The sequence below is a fragment of the Conger conger genome, chromosome 13, assembly GCF_963514075.1.
Source record: "Conger conger chromosome 13, fConCon1.1, whole genome shotgun sequence".
Classification (NCBI taxonomy): Eukaryota; Metazoa; Chordata; class Actinopteri; order Anguilliformes; family Congridae; genus Conger; species Conger conger.
Genome location: NC_083772.1, coordinates 21,815,372 through 21,835,036, shown reverse-complemented (window position 1 = coordinate 21,835,036; position 19,665 = coordinate 21,815,372). Strand labels below are relative to the sequence as shown.

Sequence of the window (19,665 nt, the reverse complement as noted above, 5' to 3'; positions counted from 1 at the left end):
GATAAGTGCGCTGAAAGACCCTAGAGGGAAGTACAATTTCAACTGCTACCAGTACAACAAAGATAAGGACCAGGGCCAATTTGACTTTTTTTTTTCTTTTTTTTAACAGACAAACAAACAAACAAAACGCAAAAATGAATGACCAGCCAAACACTGCTTACCTACTAACCTAACTAAAAATACTGAAACACAAAAAAGTAAATCACAGAAAGACAACAATTAAGGTTCACAGGGAGGTAGGGAGGGACGGGGAGAGGTGCTGCTTGAAGAGGTGTGTCAGTTTGCGCTTGAAGGTGGGAAGAGATTCCACAGTTCTGACCACCATGGAGCCAGAATAGACAGTAGTCGTGAGCGTGAGGTGGAACTTCGGAGAGGGGGAGGTGCCAAGCGGCCTGTGGAGGCTGAACAAAGAGGTCTGGCAGGGGTGTAGGGTCTGATGATTTTTCGTAGGTAAGCTGGGGAAGACCCCTTAACTGCTTGGAAGGCTAGCACCAATGTTTTGAATTTGATGCAAGCCATGACAGGCAGCCAGTGGAGGGAAGTCAGCAGAGACGTGACGTGAGTATTTAGGAAGGTTGAAGACCAGGCAAGCTGCTGCATTCTGGATAAGCTGGAGGGGTCTGATGGCGGACGCTGGGAGGCCAGCCAAGAGGGAATTGCAGTAGTCCAGGTGGGACAGAACCATTGCTTGGACCAGGAGCTGGGTCGAGTAGGGGGTGAGAAAGGGGCAGATTCTCCATATGTTGTATAGGAAGAACCTGCATCACTGCCGCAATGTTCTCGGAGAGGGACAGTCTGCTGTCCATCACCACGCCGAGGTTCCTTGCACTGGGTGATGGTGTAAGTGTGGTATCCCCTAGGGAAATGGAGAGATCCAGATGGGGAGAGGTAATGGCAGGGATGAATATCATTTCAGTCTTGCCTGGGTTGAGCTTTAGATGGTGGTTGTCCATCCAGCTCTGGATGTCACTCAGGCAAGCAGAGATACGGGCTGAAACCTTTGTATCAGATGGTGGGAATGAGATGAAGAGTTGGGTATCGTCTGCAAAGCAGTGGTAGGATAGACCATGTGCAGTGATCACAGGGCCAAGGGAACGAGTGTAAAGAGTAAGACAAAGTGGGCCTAGGATGGAGCCCTGGGGAACTCCTGTGGCAAGAGGCCGAGATGTCGATACCGTACCAGCCCAGGCAACCTGGAAGGAGCGACCAGAGAGGTAGCACTCGATCCAGTCCAGGGCTGTGCCACAGATGCCCGTTGCTGACAGGGCAGACAGGAGGATGGAGTGATCCACAGTGTTGAAGAGTGCAGAGAGATCTAGAAGAATGAGAACAGAGGAGAGGGAGGCTGCTCATGTGGCATGGAGTGATTCACTGAAGGCGAGGAGCGCGGTTTCTGTCGAGTGGCCAGATCTGAAGCCAGACTGGTGGGGGTCTAGCAGGTTGTTGTTAGAAAAGGAAGAGGGAGAGAGAATGAGATGAAGTGGTGATCAGATGTATGCAGAGGGGTAACCGTGAAATCGGAGCATGAGCAGTTCCTCACAAAGACAAGGTCTAGGACATTGCCTGCCTTGTAGTTTGGAGAGGCCGAAGGAGTGGAGTAGTGGTAGGAAGGCAGCAGCCTGGGAGGCTTCATGGTGGATGTTGAAGTCTCCAAGGAGAATCAGTGGGGTGCCATCCTCAGGGAAGGAGCTGAGAAGGGTGTCTAGCTCATCAAGGAAGCTTCCCGGGGGCCCTGGAGGACGATAGATAACTGCAATAAAAAGGTTAGTAGGGTAGGATACTGCAACAGAATGGAATTCAAAAGTGGATATAGACAGGTCAGAGAGGGGGAGAACAGAGAATTTCCATGAAGGGGAAATTAAAAGACCAGTACCACCACCACGGCCGGAAGGCCGGGGAGTGTGCGAGAAGGAGAAGTAGAAGGAGGATGAGAGGGCAGCGGGAGTGGCGGTGTTGTCAGGTGTGATCCAGGTCTCAGTTAGGGCAAGGAATTATAGGGACTGGAGGGAGGCATATGCGGGGATGAAGTCAGCCTTCCGAGTGGCAGACTGGCAGTTCCATAGCCCCCCTCTGACCGCAAAGTCCTCACAGGGGGTTAGCGGGGGGTAGCTGAGGTTGGAGGGGTTCCGACGCCATGGAGGCCCACGTCGCAGGGGGTGTCTTCGAGGGAGAGAGCAGACTGGGATGGGGTGAAACATAACATAACAAACTGGGACGCTTGCGTCGCTCTGAGCACACCTATTTGAATTGCCTATAATCGCTTACAAGGAATATCAAATCAAGGCTAATCTACTGACAAATTCCAGTGCTATTTAAAACAAATGTTCAATCACTTGACAGGTATGCAACCAGTTTCAGTGATTAACACAGAGATAAAAACAAACTTGCTCCAGCCATAACCTCTGCTGTTTAAAATAGCAATTACAAATTTACTTTACCGCGTCTAGTGGACGGCCCGCAGCGATACCAGCACACCTGGTTAAAATTATGCACCATGCCCCACCTCACCCCTTTTCCCTGTAAGGTATCTGCCAGAAGAAGCCGTATAGAATATGCTGGAGATTAACGGGAGGGGACATTGATGAAAATTGTTCCTCTACCTGAAAATCTACGCTGGTTTGACCAAGCGTAGCTGTGTGGAGATTGATAGCTGCCAGTCCAAGGATCTATGCTGGAAGCGTGGCTCAGGGCTTGCCATAACTGCATGGCTGACTGCTACGCCCCCGCATGGTGTCCCAATAGAAATTACAATTATAATGCTATATTACTTATTACAAATATACATATATACAAATACACATGATATCATTAAAACATATGCGCCTTTATTGTTTGTGGTTAGGGGTCACATTAACTGAAGCTCCTGACTCGTATCTACATGATTGTATGCATTGCACTGCTGCCACAAAATTGGCTGATTAGATAATCACATTAATAAATAGGTGTAATAAAGTAAAAATGTTCCCAATATGTGCTGTCCCTGAGGCTGTGGCAGGTAGCTACATATTCTGCTGCCAAATTTGCATGGCTCCTTTCCTCTCCAAGGAGGATTTGCAGTAGTTGCATAACACAAGCTAATATTTTCTACTTGAGAGCGGAAATTGAGGAAAAAAACAGGAAATTGAGACAGATCTGCACTTCCTCTGACTGCTGCACGCCCTGCCGGGAGTCCCATGTTGCTGTAGCTGCATGTCTGTCTGCAGGGTGTCCCATGTTGCCATAACTGCATGTCTGACTGCTATGCCCCCTGCAGGGAGTTCCATGTTGCCGTAGCTGCATTTACATTTTACATTTTTCTCATTTGGCAGACACTTTTAATCCAAAGCGATTTACAAGGGCATAGGTTCTTCCACAAGTTAAAAGCATGAAATCCATAAATAGCAAAAAATGCATGTTCTAAAAAAGAAAAAAGACAATAGTCTTGTCTGCATATCTGACTACTACCTGCCTGCAGGATGTCCCATGCACTGATATCAGTGAAAAAATATAATATCAATAAAAAATGTAAACTGCATACAATTGACTCTACAACATACACTACAACTCTTGATGTTAGTACTTATATTATATATTATATATATTTTTATCTTACTTATTTTATTTTTTGTTAAATAAGGCAAGAATATTGCCAATGAGGTAAGACAGACTCATTTCAAGATTTGCTGATGGACTTGTCAAACATGTAAAACAAGCTAATAATTCTACTTGAATGAGAAAAACAGGAAATGGAGACAGAGCTGCACTTCTTCACCCAATGTTGCAAATAAAAATACATTTGAGAACTCTTTTTTTCCAAAATGTAAAAAAAATATACCCAAACTTACCAGTCATACCTGATACCCAACTACTGCAAATCCGCCTTGGAGAGGAAAGGAGCTGTGCAAATTTGGAAGCACAATATGTAGCTACCTGCCACAGCTTAAGGAACAGCAGTGACCCCTTACCCCCACTAATAAAGTAACATATACACTCACCGGGCACTTTATTAGGAACATTTTAACTTTATTACACCTACTTATTCATGCAATTATCTAATCAGCCAATTGTGTCGAGTCAGGACCTTCAGTTAATCAACCATCTACCATCAGAATAAGGAAAAAGTGATCTAAGTGACCGTGGAATGTTTGTTGGTGGCAGACAGGGTTGTTTGAGTATCTCAGAAACTGCTGGGATTTTCACCACACTAGTCTCTAGAGTTTGCAAAGAATGGTGCAAAAAACAATCCCGTGAGCAGTAGTTCTGCAGACATAAATTCCTTGTTAATGAGAGACGTCAGAGGAGAATGGCCAGACTGGTCAAAGCTGACAGGAAGGCCAGTAACGCAAATAACCACACATTACAAGTGGTATACGGAAGAGCATCTCTGAACACACAATGCATCAAACTGGATAGGCTATAGCAGACACCAGACAAGCTCAGTAAAGCGTAGAAAACTATTTGAATCCAAAACAATTTCATAGGTAATTGTCTGATAGTCTGTGGGCGCCTGGTAGTTTTGGTACAGACTGTGCATGCAAACAGCTGGTTTCTTGAGCGGGAGTTTCTACACCACTACCCTAGATGGCGCTGTGTATATCCCAGGCACGTGAACATTGCCAGTCGTAAACATGGCAGTCAGTTGGCTTATTTTGACCTTTGACTCTCGTACAGTAAAACCTGTTAGAAAACCTTACGTGTGACAGGAGGAATCAAAACAGTTTACGCAACATTACGGTGCATTTCCCATTCTGGCTGCAGCTATACACGATGCCCAAATATTGTTCGGCTCCGAATTGCAAGAATGACGCAAAGAATTCCGACAGGAAGAGTTTTTACAAGTAAGCATGTAAATCTCACAGTTTAATCGCCATAAGTTACATTGGCAAGACAGCTTTGAGCGTCCTGAAAACGATGTTGTGTCTAGCCAGCTACTAATGCTAACAATAGCAATTGTGCATTAACTTGTGTGTTCTGCATGGGCTTTGATATGCTATATCTTGGCTTGTTAACGTAATCTATCCAGTTAGGTTCGCTAATTAAGTTAGACTAAACCGTCTTTGCTGGCTATACGCGTAACGTTATGCTGTGATTTTCTGTATGAACTTTGCTGTTGTTGTACTACGATATCAATGGTCAAGGTGACCATCTGGCGAACTACTACTGCATCAAATAGCATAACGTTAGCCATATAGCTAGCCTAGCTATGTATTTCGAATAACAGCTCAGCTAAACTGTGCTAGCTTGGCAGTCAGCTAACTACACAGATCTAGAGTTGGTCAAACTTAGACTCGCTAGCCAACCTTAACTGTGTTCGATTAGCTAGCAACAGCGGTGACAGACTAATAGTGTCCATGAAACTTAAACGTTAGCCACGACAGATTGAATAAAATGTTTAATGAACCAGCTTCTGTCTTAACGTTAGGCTTGTTATCAAGATGAGTATCAGCCAGCTGTTTGCCATGTAGCTAAATTACGCTGGTGTTGGCTAAACTAGGCGAAAAACTGTTTAGAGAAATTACATTTCCCTAGAAATAATGTCATTTTTTACAGCTACTTGTATCTTAGCTGACTTAGTTAATTCTATGTGGAGTCGGAGACAGGGTTATCAGGGTCAATTCGTCAAATTACATGCTAAGTAACCTTGCTAGTTTTACATTTATCATTTTAATTGCAAGCTACTGCTAAACGTTCTTGTGCTGTTAAATTTATATGTATCAAACTGGCACCGGCGAATGCTGGCTTGTATTGGCTTGGTGTGACTGACTGGATTTCGACAACCAGCTGTCATTGATGCTTCTCACCCGTGATTATATACGTTATGTAGCGCGGTGAGCTGATAGTAAGCCATTACGCGGGTTATTTGAGTGCAACGCAACACTGCAAACTATGCCAAAACCACTCCGCGTGTGTTTGGTATTTGAGATCCGTTTCGTGGTCACGACGGGGGTTTCAGATTTGAGTGGAAAATTACCGTCTCTTAGTAATGCTTAGTAGAGCACATTTAAGTGTACACATGTCCAAAGCATACGCTCTGTATGTCCTATCATTTAAAATGAAATGATAGATATTAAAATTAGGCCGAGTAAAATATTTTTATTCTCCAGTTAATTTACACAGGAATAAATCAAGTACCATTCCACAGAAGTTTCCCCCCTTATTTTTCACTTTAATCTGTGTGTTTTGTAGAAATACTGGTTTTATCATGCTCATTTTCTACTTTGCAATAGCAGACTGTTCTGAACCTTTGCATATGGAAAGGCGTTGGCTTCGGTCTCTTTTCTGACATGTAATAAAGATACATTCACTTTAGGTTTCTATTTGATTTGTCTGAAACAGAAACTTTACAAATACGTAATTGCTTAGGATTTAAATACTTTTCTGTGCTCAATTGATCTTGCCTGGTGCAATTGAGCCAACCAAGAAGACCTTCGTAAAGCATAGAAATGTATTTGAAGCCAAAAAAAAATCATATTTGACCCAGGTCTGGTCTGAAATTATTTAAAATTTATTTGAAGTGGGTGTGCTTTTAAGACAGTTTGAGATGATACCTGCTGGATGACCCACATTTCGTGGATGTGGGTCAGGTTGTAGCCTCGTGGTTAAAGTACATGGCGGGGATCTGGAAGGTTGATGGTTCATGCCCTGGTGCAGCCTGGAGGCCTTGAGCAAGACCCCACATTGCTCCAGGGGGGCTTGTCCTCTGCTTACTATATACTAAGTATAATTAGTATAAGTCTCTTTGGATAAAAAAAAATTGTGTAAAGTAATGCATTTGGTGTAATTTTGATGCTGTGTGATTTGGTGTAATGTAATGCATTTGGTGTAATGTTGATGCTGTGTGATTTGGTGTAATGTTGATGCTGTGTGATTTAGTGTAATGTTGATGTGGTTTGTCTGCTCCCAGGTTTCCGCTGAATGACCCAACCAGGCTGAAGCAGTGGCTGATGAACATGGGTCGCGAGGACTGGACCCCGTCACGACATCAGCACCTGTGTCACGAGCACTTTAAGCCCTGCTGCTTCACCCTGCGCTGGGGCATCCGCTACCTGGCCAACGACGCCGTGCCCACCATCTTCCAGCTCTGCGAGACCACGGAGGTAGCAGCCATAGCGCACCTCAGCCGCCTCTTCGCAGTCAGGCATATGTACCTGAGCCTGTTTCATTTCATCACAGCCAATAACATGACACTACATGAACACATGGCAAAACATGACGATGTAACGACATGACTCAACATAATGACATTACATGACATTACATGACAGTACATAATGACAAGAACTGGCCATTCAGCCCCCTTTCCTACCACTAAACTTTAATTAAGTTCACTGAAGTTCTGTTATTTAATAAAAAAAATAAAAAATCTTGAAAACATAATGGCCAATTTTCAGATTCTAAATGACATTTTGTGAATTAAAGTTTGCTTTAGGGGCGGCCTGTAGCGTAGTGGTTAAGGTAAATGATTGGGACACGTAAGGTCGGTTGTTCTAATCCCAGTGTAGCCACAATAAGATCCGCACAGCCATTGGGCCCTTGAGCAAGGCCCTTAACCCTGCATTGCTCCAGGGGAGGATTGTCTCCTGCTTAGTCTAATCGACTGTGTGTCGCTCTGGATAAGAGCGTCTGCCAAATGCCAATAATGTAATGTAATGTAATGTAATGCTTGTTGTAGTGACTGAATTAGCTTCATGATGATTACCCAGAATGCACCGTGGAAGTCACAAAAACATGAGTCAGTCTGCTTTTTCAACACAGTTTGTTTTTAATTTCCACAGACCGCTGTTGTAGTTATGTGGAAAATAATTTTACATGAGTCCCACCATTATCTTTTCATTATTATTTTAAGGTGTGTTAGTTTTGAGGTTGTTACATGAGTACCACAATTATCTTTTCATTATTACTTTAAAGGGTGTAAGTTTTGAGGTTGTTACTCTGGCTCACAAAGTACTGATAAGCTCTGTGAAAAGTGTAAGATTGAATCTTTTAAAGAAAAAAAACAATTATGTCTCTGTTGTCCGCGACAGAAAAGGAAAGGAGGGGACCGGTCGGAGCGGAATCCCAAACGGCCGCGGAGTTCCAGCAGGAGGCCCGCGGCGGGAACGCCGCCCGGCGACCCGATGTCCCGGGACGGCGAGGCAGAGCCGGTGCAGCTGTACGCCATCACTGTGGATCCCTCTCTTTCTGCGCAGCCTGCGCAGTCCGTGCTACTGGACCCCACGCTGTGTCCAGTGCAGGGGCTGGGCGGCCATCTTGTGTCCGTGGACGAGCTCCCGGTGACGCTGTTCCAGACGGTGGAGGACCTGGCCGAGGGGGGCGAGGGAGGGCAGCGCATCGAGGTGCTGGTGAAACCGGAGGAGCTGGGTGAGGAAGAGGAGGAGGAGGGGCGGGGGATGGCGAGTGCGGGCGTGGTTGTAAACGAGGCCCCTCTGCGCGCCCTCCCCGCCGCGTCCTCCCTCACTGTGGAGAACCTGGCCCTGGAGGCGGTGGAGCCCCCTGCTGCCCCGGAGGACCCCGGCATGCAGATCATCGCCTACTTCGAGACCATCCCCAACGTGCTGCCGCAGCCCGGCCCCGCCCCGGACACGGTGCTGTCGTCCGCTCTCAGCTCCAAGCCCATCGCCTCCACGGTCCCCATCGTGTCCAAGCACCTGCCCCCCAGCCCTGGCTCCCTGGTGCTGACCCTGGAGAGGCTGCAGGGCCCGGGGAGTGAGGCGGAGGGGGTGGCCGTGGAGGAGCAGGGCACGCAGCCGCCAGGAAAACGGCTGGAGGAGCACCGGTGAGCTGCGCCAGCGTTCACACACCTTCACTTTTATTCACTTTTATTTGATTCTTTTCTCTGTTCCCTTTTTTGTTTTTATCATTTATTTGTATTAATTATGAAAAAGAGAAGATGTAAAGCTAAAAAGAATATAACATTCAAAATATACTGCTTATTATTATTATTATTATTATTATTAGTAGTAGTATTGTTATTATTATAATAATTATAATAATAATAGTTGCCTATACAGGGTTGGCTCCCTTATCCCCGTCCCATAACAAGGAGACTCTACCCACCCATCCGTCCTGACAGAGAGATAAAAGCAGAAACATTTTAAATGAGTTGAGTTTAGCCAAAAGCGGCTGCTTCCCTAGCCGGTATCTTCCTCTTTCTGATGCCGCGTATCTGCGCAGTTCTCAGGGAGTGTGTTCTGAGTGAATGTGTTCTCAGGGAGTGTGTTCAGTTGTCTGTAGCGAGCAACACGGACATGTCTTTTTGCGGACAAGCCGAGGCACAGTTGAATTTTCACAACATGAAACCAGCTATAATAAAGAGCCTAACAAAACAAAAATATCACATTACATTTCACTGCATTACAGGCAATCTGAACTGATTCAGACTCGGTGTAAGAAAACACCCTCTTTGTTCTGCATACAATGGTGCTCCTTCGTGCGGTAAAGTGTTGTTGGCTTGGTGTATGGTCGCATCCTGGCTCTGACGGTCCTCACTGTCCCAGGTCTGACCCATACGGTCCTCCCTGTTCCTCCCTGTCCCAGGTCTGACCCATACGGTCCTCCCTGTTCGTCACTGTCCCAGGTCTGAGCCAGGTCTGACCCATACGGTCCTCGCTGTTCCTCACTGTCCCAGGTCTGACCCATAAGGTCCTCGCTGTTCCTCCCTGTCCCGGGTCTGACCCATACGGTCCTCCCTGTTCCTCCCTGTCCCGGGTCTGACCCATACGGTCCTCGCTGTTCCTCCCTGTCCCGGGTCTGACCCATTCTCCCCCTCCGCAGCTACCACAAGAACAGCCTGAGCAAGGAGCAGCTGGAGGCCATCGTGATGGAGCTTCAGAAGAAGGTGAAGGTCCTGCAGCAGAGGCACCGCAGACACCTGGACAAGCTGCTGGGCCTGGAGAGCACGGTCAGTCAGCTACGGCACAGCAACCTGGTGAACGAGGAGAGACTGCAGCTCCTGGAGAAGGTCCGCATTGACTCCTACCCTCTGAGGAACACTCGCACCTTCATTACGTCACACTACAGTTAATCAGCTTACACTTTTACCCAGGGCGACTCACAGTTGATTGTGTACTGGTTAGTCTAGTCACCCCTGGAGTAATATTGGGTTAAGGGCTTTGCTCAATGTGGGGCGGCCTGTAGTGTAGCATAGTGGTTAAGGTAAATGACTGAGACATGCAAGGTCGGTGGTTCTAATCCCAGTCTAGCCACAATAAGATCCGCACAGCCGTTGGGCCTTTCAGCAAGGCCCTTAACTGTGCATTGCTCCAGGGGAGGATTGTCTCCTACTTAGTCTAATCAAATGTACGTCGCTCTGGATAAGAGCAAGAGCGTCTGCCAAATGGCAATAATGTAATGTAATGCTCAAGGGCCCAACAGCTGTGTGGGTCTCATTATGGCTATGTTGACACCCCAACACAGGCTATGTGGATATAGTGTTAACTAAAGCATATGTAGGGACAATGATCCAGGAGTAAATGGCGATACATATGCTCCAAACATTCATACACTCATACGACGTTCCTTTGACTCTGTGCAGGCGTACGTACAGACCAGCGCGGCGGTGTCGGATGCTGGGGAGACCGTGGCTATCATCTGCGAGGAGGAGAACACGGCGTACCTCTACGCTCTTCCCAAGAGCGAAGTGGACGTGGAGATCGACTAAGGACCGAGGAAGCAGGCAAAGCGCTGAAGCGGCTTTCGTTCCGTGCGTAGATTTGGATACGACGTCCCCCGGCCCTCCTGGTGCGAAGCACGGTGTGATGAAAGCGAATGAAAGGTGTGCTGACTGCACAGCAGCTGAAGACCATGATGATGATGATGATGATGATGATGATGATGATAATTATCATGATTCACATGATCTTAAAATATGCCCCCTTTCGGGGCCAAGAGACGGGTAAACGGGAGTCAAATGGAGACGAGTGTGCAAGTAGTGTGTTGTCATTTGCGACTGGCATCGTTGTGCTGGCACTTGGCTGTATCACAGTTGATCTTGGTTAAAGCAGAGCTTGCTTAGTTGACTGTTTTTTTTCTTTTGCTAACATATCTTCCTCGGTTGGTTGCTTCTCTTTGTGAAATATACTGCAAGTAAAAAAGAATAATAATAATAATAATAATAATAAATAAATTAATTCTGAAATCACTGTCTGATGAAAGTGTGATGGTGTGATTTCTTCTGGCCTATCATGTTTGGTTCCTGGGCTCATTCCAGTCGCTTATTCTTCTCCGCTCTTTCCCTGTCCTTGCTCCTGACCCAGAAATCAAATGAGGTCCGCCATCTTTAGGACGTTCCAACCCCTTAAATTTTCCTTCTATCAGCTCTTAATAGAAGTTAGGAACTCCCAATCTTTCCTTTGAGCAAGAAAACTTCTTTGCAGAAGTTTTTTTCGTGGCTTCAAACTGACGTTTGATGGATCAAGGATATTCCATTTGCCCAATTAATGTTTGCTCCATTCCCCGTCTTTATTCTTTTTCTTTCATCTTTTTGTAGCCTCTCCCAACGGGTAGAGCTCAGGGCCAGAAAAGGAAAAAGAAAAATAAGGGATTGAAATGAGCACATTGTCTTCTTTTCTTCTACATCTTCTTTTGATGTAGTTGTTAAACAGCATCACTTCCTGAGGTGAAAACTTAAAGGCTTATAGGGTGTTCGGACTAAACCTGATGAATTCAGAAGAAATGTTGTGACACTGGGAATTTGTGCTCATCTTAATGCATATTGAAGGTGAACTTTGTAGAAATACTGGAATTGCAGTAAAAGTAAATTCTTCAATTGTTTTACCTCACTGTCCTTGTGTTTCTTCCGCCCTTAACTCCTCAATAAATTATTGTGATTATGGTCTGATTTTTTTACCATGAAGCTTGTTCTATATGTGACTGTTCTATAGCTGTACTTGTCAACAGGTCACATCCTGTTATGGTGCAAGTGCCAAACATTATGCTCAGACAATCTTACAAAATGCAAATCCTTCATTTTTCGGTTTTGGTAATTTGGCAACATCTGCGACGGTTGGTGGTTAAAAGTTTGGCCTCGCCCCCTAGCACCATGCTGCCCTCCATCTGGACCTATCGAGACGCGTCCGTGCTCCATGTCTTCTCTCCCCAGGCAGGGGCAGGGATCCCGGAGTGGGGAGCTGCCGTCTGAGGAGCAGCCTCTGAACCCCGTCTCTGGAGCAACACTGGCCTGTGCAGACACCCCAACACAGGGCCCAGCGTGTACCAACACAGGCACTGCACCCTACTGACACCCCAACACAGGGCCCAGCGTCTACCAACACAGGCACTGCACCCTATGGACACCCCAACACAGGGCCCAGCATCTACCAACACAGGCACTGCACCCTACGGACACCCCAACACAGGGCCCAACGTCTACCAACACAGGCACTGCACCCTAGTGATACCCCAACACAGGGCCCAGCGTCTACCAACACAGGCACTGCACCCTACGGACACCCCAACACAGGGCCCAACGTCTACCAACACAGGCACTGCACCCTAGTGATACCCCAACACAGGGCCCAGCGTCTACCAACACAGGCACCGCACCCTACTGACACCCCAACACAGGGCCCAGCATCTACCAACACAGGCACCGCACCCTACTGACACCCCAACACAGGGCCCAGCGTCTACCAACACAGGCACCGCACCCTACTGATACCCCAACACAGGGCCCATCATCTACCAACACAGGCACTGCACCCTAGTGATACCCCAACACAGGGCCCAGCGTCTACCAACACAGGCACCGCACCCTACTGACACCCCAACACAGGGCCCAGCATCTACCAACACAGGCACCGCACCCTACTGACACCCCAACACAGGGCCCAGCATCTACCAACACAGGCACCGCACCCTACTGACACCCCAACACAGGGCCCAGCGTCTACCAACACAGGCACCGCACCCTACTGATACCCCAACACAGGGCCCAACGTCTGCCAACACAGGCACTGCACCCTACGGACACCCCAACACAGGGCCCAGCATCTACCAACACAGGCACCCCAACACAGGGCCCAGCGTCTGCCAACACAGGCACTGCACACTACCAACACCCCAACAAAGGTACTGCACCCTACTGACACCCCAATGCAAGTACTGCACACTACTGAGACCCCAACACAGAGTCCAGCATCCTGGAACACAGGTACTGCACACTACCAACACCCCACCAAAGGTACTGCACACTACTGACACCCCAACACAGGTACTGCACACTACCAACACCCCAACACAGGCACTGCACCCGACTGCCACCCAAACACAGAACCCAGCATCTCCCAATACAGGTACCGTGTGCACGCACACCTTCCTTTACTTTCTTTTTTAAAAAATCACCCTCTGTAAAATCTGGACGTCATCTCAAGCATCTGGAATGCGAAGTTAGTCTTGGACATGCATTTAGTGCAATCTGGCTACTTCTAAGCAAGCTTTGGCAATTGCGTTTAAGCTAGTGACTGGGTTGGCTTGAGAAGTTGCCTCCAATTCGAGCCCCATCCACTCAAGCTTGTGATTGGTCAGAAGTAACTGAGCATTGGTCTCCAAGTAAGCGCATTCTGTGGAATCTCAAAGTGTGTAAGGTTCATAGGACTGTATGCTTATCATAATGCATAAAGTTAAAGGTTCGTGTTTTTACTAAAGTATAGTAAACGCTTAATACAAACTGAATGACCGACGCTTTGATACGAATTGCTCAATCGAGCGCTATCAAAACACATTTTTCGCATAATCTGTGTCTATGCGCAGTGCAGTGCAAATTAGCATTTTATCATGCCGTCTGTCAAACTCATCAAGTGGCTATTAATTCATTAATTCATTCATTATCCTAACCTGCTTATCCTGAACAGGGTTGCAGGGGGCTGGAGCCTATCCCAGCATACATTGGGCGAAAGGCAGGAATACACCCTGGACAGGTCGCCAGTCCATCGCAGGGCACACACACCATTCACTCACACACTCATACACTCATACACTCATACACTCATACCTATGGGCAATTTAGACTCTCCAATCAGCCTAACTGTCTTTGGACTGTAGGAGGAAACCGGAGTAAACCCACCCAAACATGGGGAGAACATGCAAACTCCACACAGAGAGACCCCGGCTGACCGGGATTCGAACCTAGGACCTCCTTGCTGTAAGGCAGCAGTGCTACCTACTGCACCATCCGTGCCATCCATCCATCCATCCATTATCTTAACCCGCTTATCCTGAACAGGGTCGCAGGGGGGCTGGAGCCTATCCCAGCATACATTGGGCGAAAGGCAGGAATACACCCTGGACAGGTCGCCAGTCCATCGCAGGGCACACACACCATTCACTCACACACTCATACCTACGGGCAATTTAGACTCTCCAATCAGCCTAACCTGCATGTCTTTGGACTGTGGGAGGAAACCGGAGTACCCGGAGGAAACCCACGCAGACACGGGGAGAACATGCAAACTCCGCACAGAGAGGCCCCGGCCGACGGGGATTCGAACCCAGGACCTCCTTGCTGTGAGGCAGCAGTGCTACCCACTGCACCATCCGTGCCGCCACTCACTCATACTTATACCAGCTTATATGCACCTTTCCGCATTCTGTTGTGGATTAATAATAGGGATGGTGAGAAACAGCCAATAAAAGAGCATATTTACTCCGCAACTGCCATGAGTGAATATTTCATAACCTAGGGAGGTTACAAATAACCTCCCTTGTTCCTCATTCCTTCATGTGTCCTGAATCATTCTTGGATGCAATCCATTTGCAGTGTGTCAGCACCATTCCACGGGGCTTAGCCAAGTGTGCAGTACACAGGAAGACTGATGGGCGGTGAATTGTAGTGAATTAGCCTGATAGATCTGGCCAGATCCTGTTCTGTTAACATGATAAAACACTCATATCTAGAAATACACAGCAACACCCCTTTGTAAGACAGCACCCTGTGTTCAGCAAGACACATTTTACATTCTGTCAGTCTACTTTTGTTAAGACTTGCAGATAAGGACCCAGGTGTAGACCAAATGCAATAGGCAAAAAAGATTTATTCTTTTCCTCAAGGGCAGACAAGTCAAAAGGCCAAACTTAGGAGTCAAAAATGTAAAGCACAAAAAGATCTAGGCAAACCTCCAAATGAGAATAAAAAAATCCAAACTCAGAAAATCACTTTAAACATCCATCCATCCATTATCTGAACCTGCTTATCCTGAACAGGGTCGCAGGGGGGCTGGAGCCTATTCCAGCATACATTGGGCAAAAGGCAGGAATACACCCTGGACAGGTCGCCAGTCCATCGCAGGGCACACACACCATTCACTCACACACTCATACACTCATACACTCATACACTCATACCCACATACCCACGGGCAATTTAGACTCTCCAATCAGCCTAACCTGCACGTCTTTGGACTGTGGGAGGAAACCGGAGTACCCGGAGGAAACCCACGCAGACACGGGGAGAACATGCAAACTCCGCACAGAGAGGCCCCGGCCGACGGGGATTAGAACCCAGGACCTCCTTGCTGTGAGGCAGCAGTGCTACCCACTGCACCATCCGTGCCGCCACTCACTCATACTTATACCAGCTTATATGGACCTTTCCGCATTCTGTTGTGGATTAATAATAGGGAAGGTGAGAAACAGCCAATAAAAGAGCATATTTACTCCGCAACTGCCATGAGTAAATATTTCATAACCTAGGGAGGTTACAAATAACCTCCCTTGTTCCTCATTCCTTCATGTGTCCTGAATCATTCTTGGATGCAATCCATTTGCAGTGTGTCAGCACCATTCCACGGGGCTTAGCCAAGTGCGCAGTACACAGGAAGACTGCTGGGCGGTGAATTGTAGTGAATTAGCCTGATAGATCTGGCCAGATCCTGTTCTGTTAACATGATAAAACACTCATATCTAGAAATACACAGCAACACCCCTTTGTAAGACAGCACCCTGTGTTCAGCAAGACACATTTTACATTCTGTCAGTCTACTTTTGTTAAGACTTGCAGATAAGGACCCAGGTGTAGACCAAATGCAATAGGCAAAAAAGATTTATTCTTTTCCTCAAGGGCAGACAAGTCAAAAGGCCAAACTTAGGAGTCAAAAATGTAAAGCACAAAAAGATCCAGGCAAACTTCCAAATGAGAATAAAAAAATCCAAACTTAGAAAATCACTTTAAACATCCATCCATCCATTATCTGAACCTGCTTATCCTGAACAGGGTCGCAGGGGGGCTGGAGCCTATTCCAGCGTACATTGGGCAAAAGGCAGGAATACACCCTGGATGGATTGCCAGTCCATCGCAGGGCACACACACTCATACCTACAGGCAATTTAGACTCTCCAATCAGCCTAACCTGCATGTCTTTGGACTGTGGGAGGAAACCCACACAGACACGGGGAGAACATGCAAACTCCACACAGAGAGGCCCCGGCCGACGGGGATTCAAACCCAGGACCTCCTTGCTGTGAGGCGGCAGTGCTACCCACTGCACCATCCGTGCTGCCCACTTTAAACAGAGAATCAAAAATATTCTGGCAGAGCACGAGCAGACAGAGCAAAAACCGGCAGAGTATCTCACCAGACGCTCAGGTACAATCTGACAGGGACTGAACTTAAGGGCTGAACTTAAATATCAGAGGGGAAACAATTCATTGGCAGAGAGAAAACAAGAGACAGGGAAAAATCAATCAGAACAACGAGCAGGCTAATGAACAGAGCAGGTGTGGCAGACAGAGGCAGGTGTGGGCAGGGAGTGGCACAAGGCAGGTGAGGGCGGGGTTCAGGACAAAAACAAAAGCACATGGCAATGCAAACAAAAATACAGGCAATTCTACGACAGTCCAGTAGGGCGGCCAGAGTCCATACAGAATACTAACAACTTTAATAAACAGTCCTCTCCAAAAGGTCAATTCCTGTGATGGGGAGAGACACAAAACATAACAAGACATACGTTCAAGACAGTACAAAAACAACTACAACACTAAAGACTTGGCTGTAACAAGAGAAGAGGTTAGCATCAAGATGAACCAAATATTCATTAAAGTGGTATGTATGTACGCGCATGCAAGTGGGCGTGAGCAGGTTTGTCACTTCCTGTGGAACGTTGGTGGACGTGAAGGGCACGAAAGGGCGCGGCAGGCCCCGCCATCCAGTGGCCCCAAGCATCGGGCCCCCTGCGCACACCCCGGCCGGGTCCCGAGCCCCCCCCCCCCCCCCCAGTCCCGACGGTTCTGGTGGCCCGGGATGGAGAAGGATGTCCGTGAGTTTGTCGCGTGTCCTGTCTGCGCGCGCAGCAAGGGCTCCCACCGCCCACCTTCAGGGCAGCTACGTCCGCAACCTATTCCTAGGCGTCCCTGGAGCCACATCGCATTGGATTTTATCACAGGATTGCCACCCTCAGGGGGTAAAACGGTCATTTTAGTGGTAGTGGATCGTTTTTCCAAGGCGGCTCATTTTGTGGCGCTACCTAAACTACCCTTGGCAGTGGAGACCGCACGGTTGGTGGTTAACCACGTGTTCAGACTTCACGGGCTGCCCCAGGACGTGGTGTCTGATCGTGGACCTCAGTTCGCTTCCCGGTTCTGGCGGGCGTTCTGTTCCCTGTTGGGCACCTCGGTGAGCCTTTCATCTGGCTTCCACCCAGAGACCAATGGGCAGACGGAATGCACCAACCAAACGCTGGAGAACACACTCTGGTGCCTGGCTATTGACAACCCCACTTCGTGGAGCCACCAACTCACGTGGGCAGAGTCCGCCCATAACACACTACAGAATGCATCCACGGGGCTCTCGCCGTTCGAGGTGCAGTTTGGATATCCTCCGCCATCGTTCCCGGACCTGGAGAAAGGGGGTGAAGTGCCCTCTGCTGAGGCCTTTGTTCGGCGATGCCGGGCCACTTGGCGGAGGGTGCTCTTTTGAGGGCTACTGCCAACTAGAAGAGGCTGGCCGACAGGCGCCGTCAGTCGGCGCCCTGCTATAGGGTGGGGCAATGGGTCTGGTTGTCCACACATGATTTGCCCTTGCGGGTTGAGTCGCGTAAGCTCGCCCCTCGATACGTGGGGCCGTTTAAAATCATTAGAAAAATCAACCCCGTCACGGTGCGTCTCCAGCTGCCCCACTCCATGAGAATTCACCCCACGTTCCACGTTTCCGGCCTTAAACCCATATTGACAAGCGTACTGGCCCCTGCGGAAGTTCCTCCATCACCCCCACGATTAATTGACGGGGGCCCGGTCTACACCGTGCGGCGCATCCTAACAAGCTATTCAAAATGTCTCGCTGTCCTTTTTTTTTTATTATTACGTGGCATTTAGCAGACGCTCTTATCCAGAGTGACGTATAACAAAGTGCAAATCAATCACAAGAACAAGTGCAAAAGTAGACCTGAGAGGACAGTACAGTTCCGAGTCCTAGTGTAAACATACAGAAATGCAGAACCCTTGAAGAGATGGGTCTTCAGTCTGCGCTTGAAGGAGGTCAGAAACTCTGCCGTTCTGACATCCACCGGGAGGTCATTCCACCACCGTGGGACCAGGACAGACAGCAGTCGTGAGCGTGAAGTGCAGGTGTGGCGAGGGGGAGGCGCCAGACGGCACGAAGTGGCAGAACGGAGGGGTCTTGTTGGTGTATAGGTCTTGATAAGGGATTGAATATACACAGGGGCTGATCCTTTAACTGCCTGGTATGCGAGCACCAAAGTTTTAAATTTGATGCGAGCCATAACAGGCAGCCAGTGGAGGTTGCTGAGCAGGGGGGTGACATGTGAATGTCTGGGAACATTGAATACCAGACGGGCTGCAGCATTCTGGATGAGTTGTAGGGGTCTGATGGCAGATGCTGGAAGGCCAGCCAGCAGAGAATTGCAATAGTCCAGGCGGGACAGGACCATTGCTTGAACAAGGAGCTGAGTGGAGTAGGTGGTGAGAAAGGGTCGGATTCTCCGGATGTTGTACAGGAAGAACCTGCACGCCCGGGTCACCGTAGCGATGTTCTTGGAGAAGGATAGCCTGTTGTCCATCACCACTCCAAGGTTTCTTGCACTAGGGGATGAGGTCACTGTGGTATCCCCTAGTGAGATGGAGAAATCAGAGAAGGGAGAGGTTAAAGCAGGGATGAAGATCACCTCCGTCTTATCTGGGTTGAGCTTTAGATGGTGGTTGCCCATCCAGCTCTGGATGTCTCTCAGGCAGGCAGAGATACGGGTAGAGACCTGTGTGTCTGATGGGGGGAAGGAGAGAAAGAGTTGAAAGAGTCCTGCTTGCATATCAAGCTTTTTATACTCAAAGGTTTTAAAAATAGTGCAACCCTTTGCTCATGCAAACACAGCTGCGTCTGTGATCTGTGTTGACAATTGAAATGGAAGGCAACCTGGAGACGTTTGTTCTAACGTTATTGTACATTATGCTAGTGCTTCTCTAGTTAGCTTGCATAGTTTTCGAAATGCAATTTAAATACCATTTCAAATGCAAGCCAATGTCTCTTCAACAAAATAATACATTTTTCACTTCCGTGATGCTGATTAAACGGTGACACAAACATCACACTGAGTCTGAAATGCGTCATTTGGCCAACACAACAATTTAGCTAACTAACGTTAGGCAACAGTGAAAAGCGGTGGCATCCACTCCTGTGCTAGTAAACTGACTGACGTTTCCGGATGGATGTGTTTTCAAACTGATGTGGTTGTTCCTGCATCT

General features: G+C 47.9%; 1 protein-coding gene across 1 annotated transcript; it reads left to right on the top strand.

Annotated features, from left to right (window-relative positions):
• Nucleotides 1-4,172: 4,172 nt before the first annotated feature.
• Nucleotides 4,173-11,833, top strand: LOC133107225 (THAP domain-containing protein 5-like). Its single transcript, XM_061216176.1, has 5 exons — nt 4,173-4,817; nt 6,884-7,076; nt 8,004-8,755; nt 9,754-9,940; nt 10,514-11,833. Exons 1-5 carry the CDS (start codon nt 4,747-4,749, stop codon nt 10,637-10,639), a joined length of 1,329 nt encoding a protein of 442 aa, XP_061072160.1. The 5' UTR covers nt 4,173-4,746; the 3' UTR covers nt 10,640-11,833.
• Nucleotides 11,834-19,665: the final 7,832 nt, after the last annotated feature.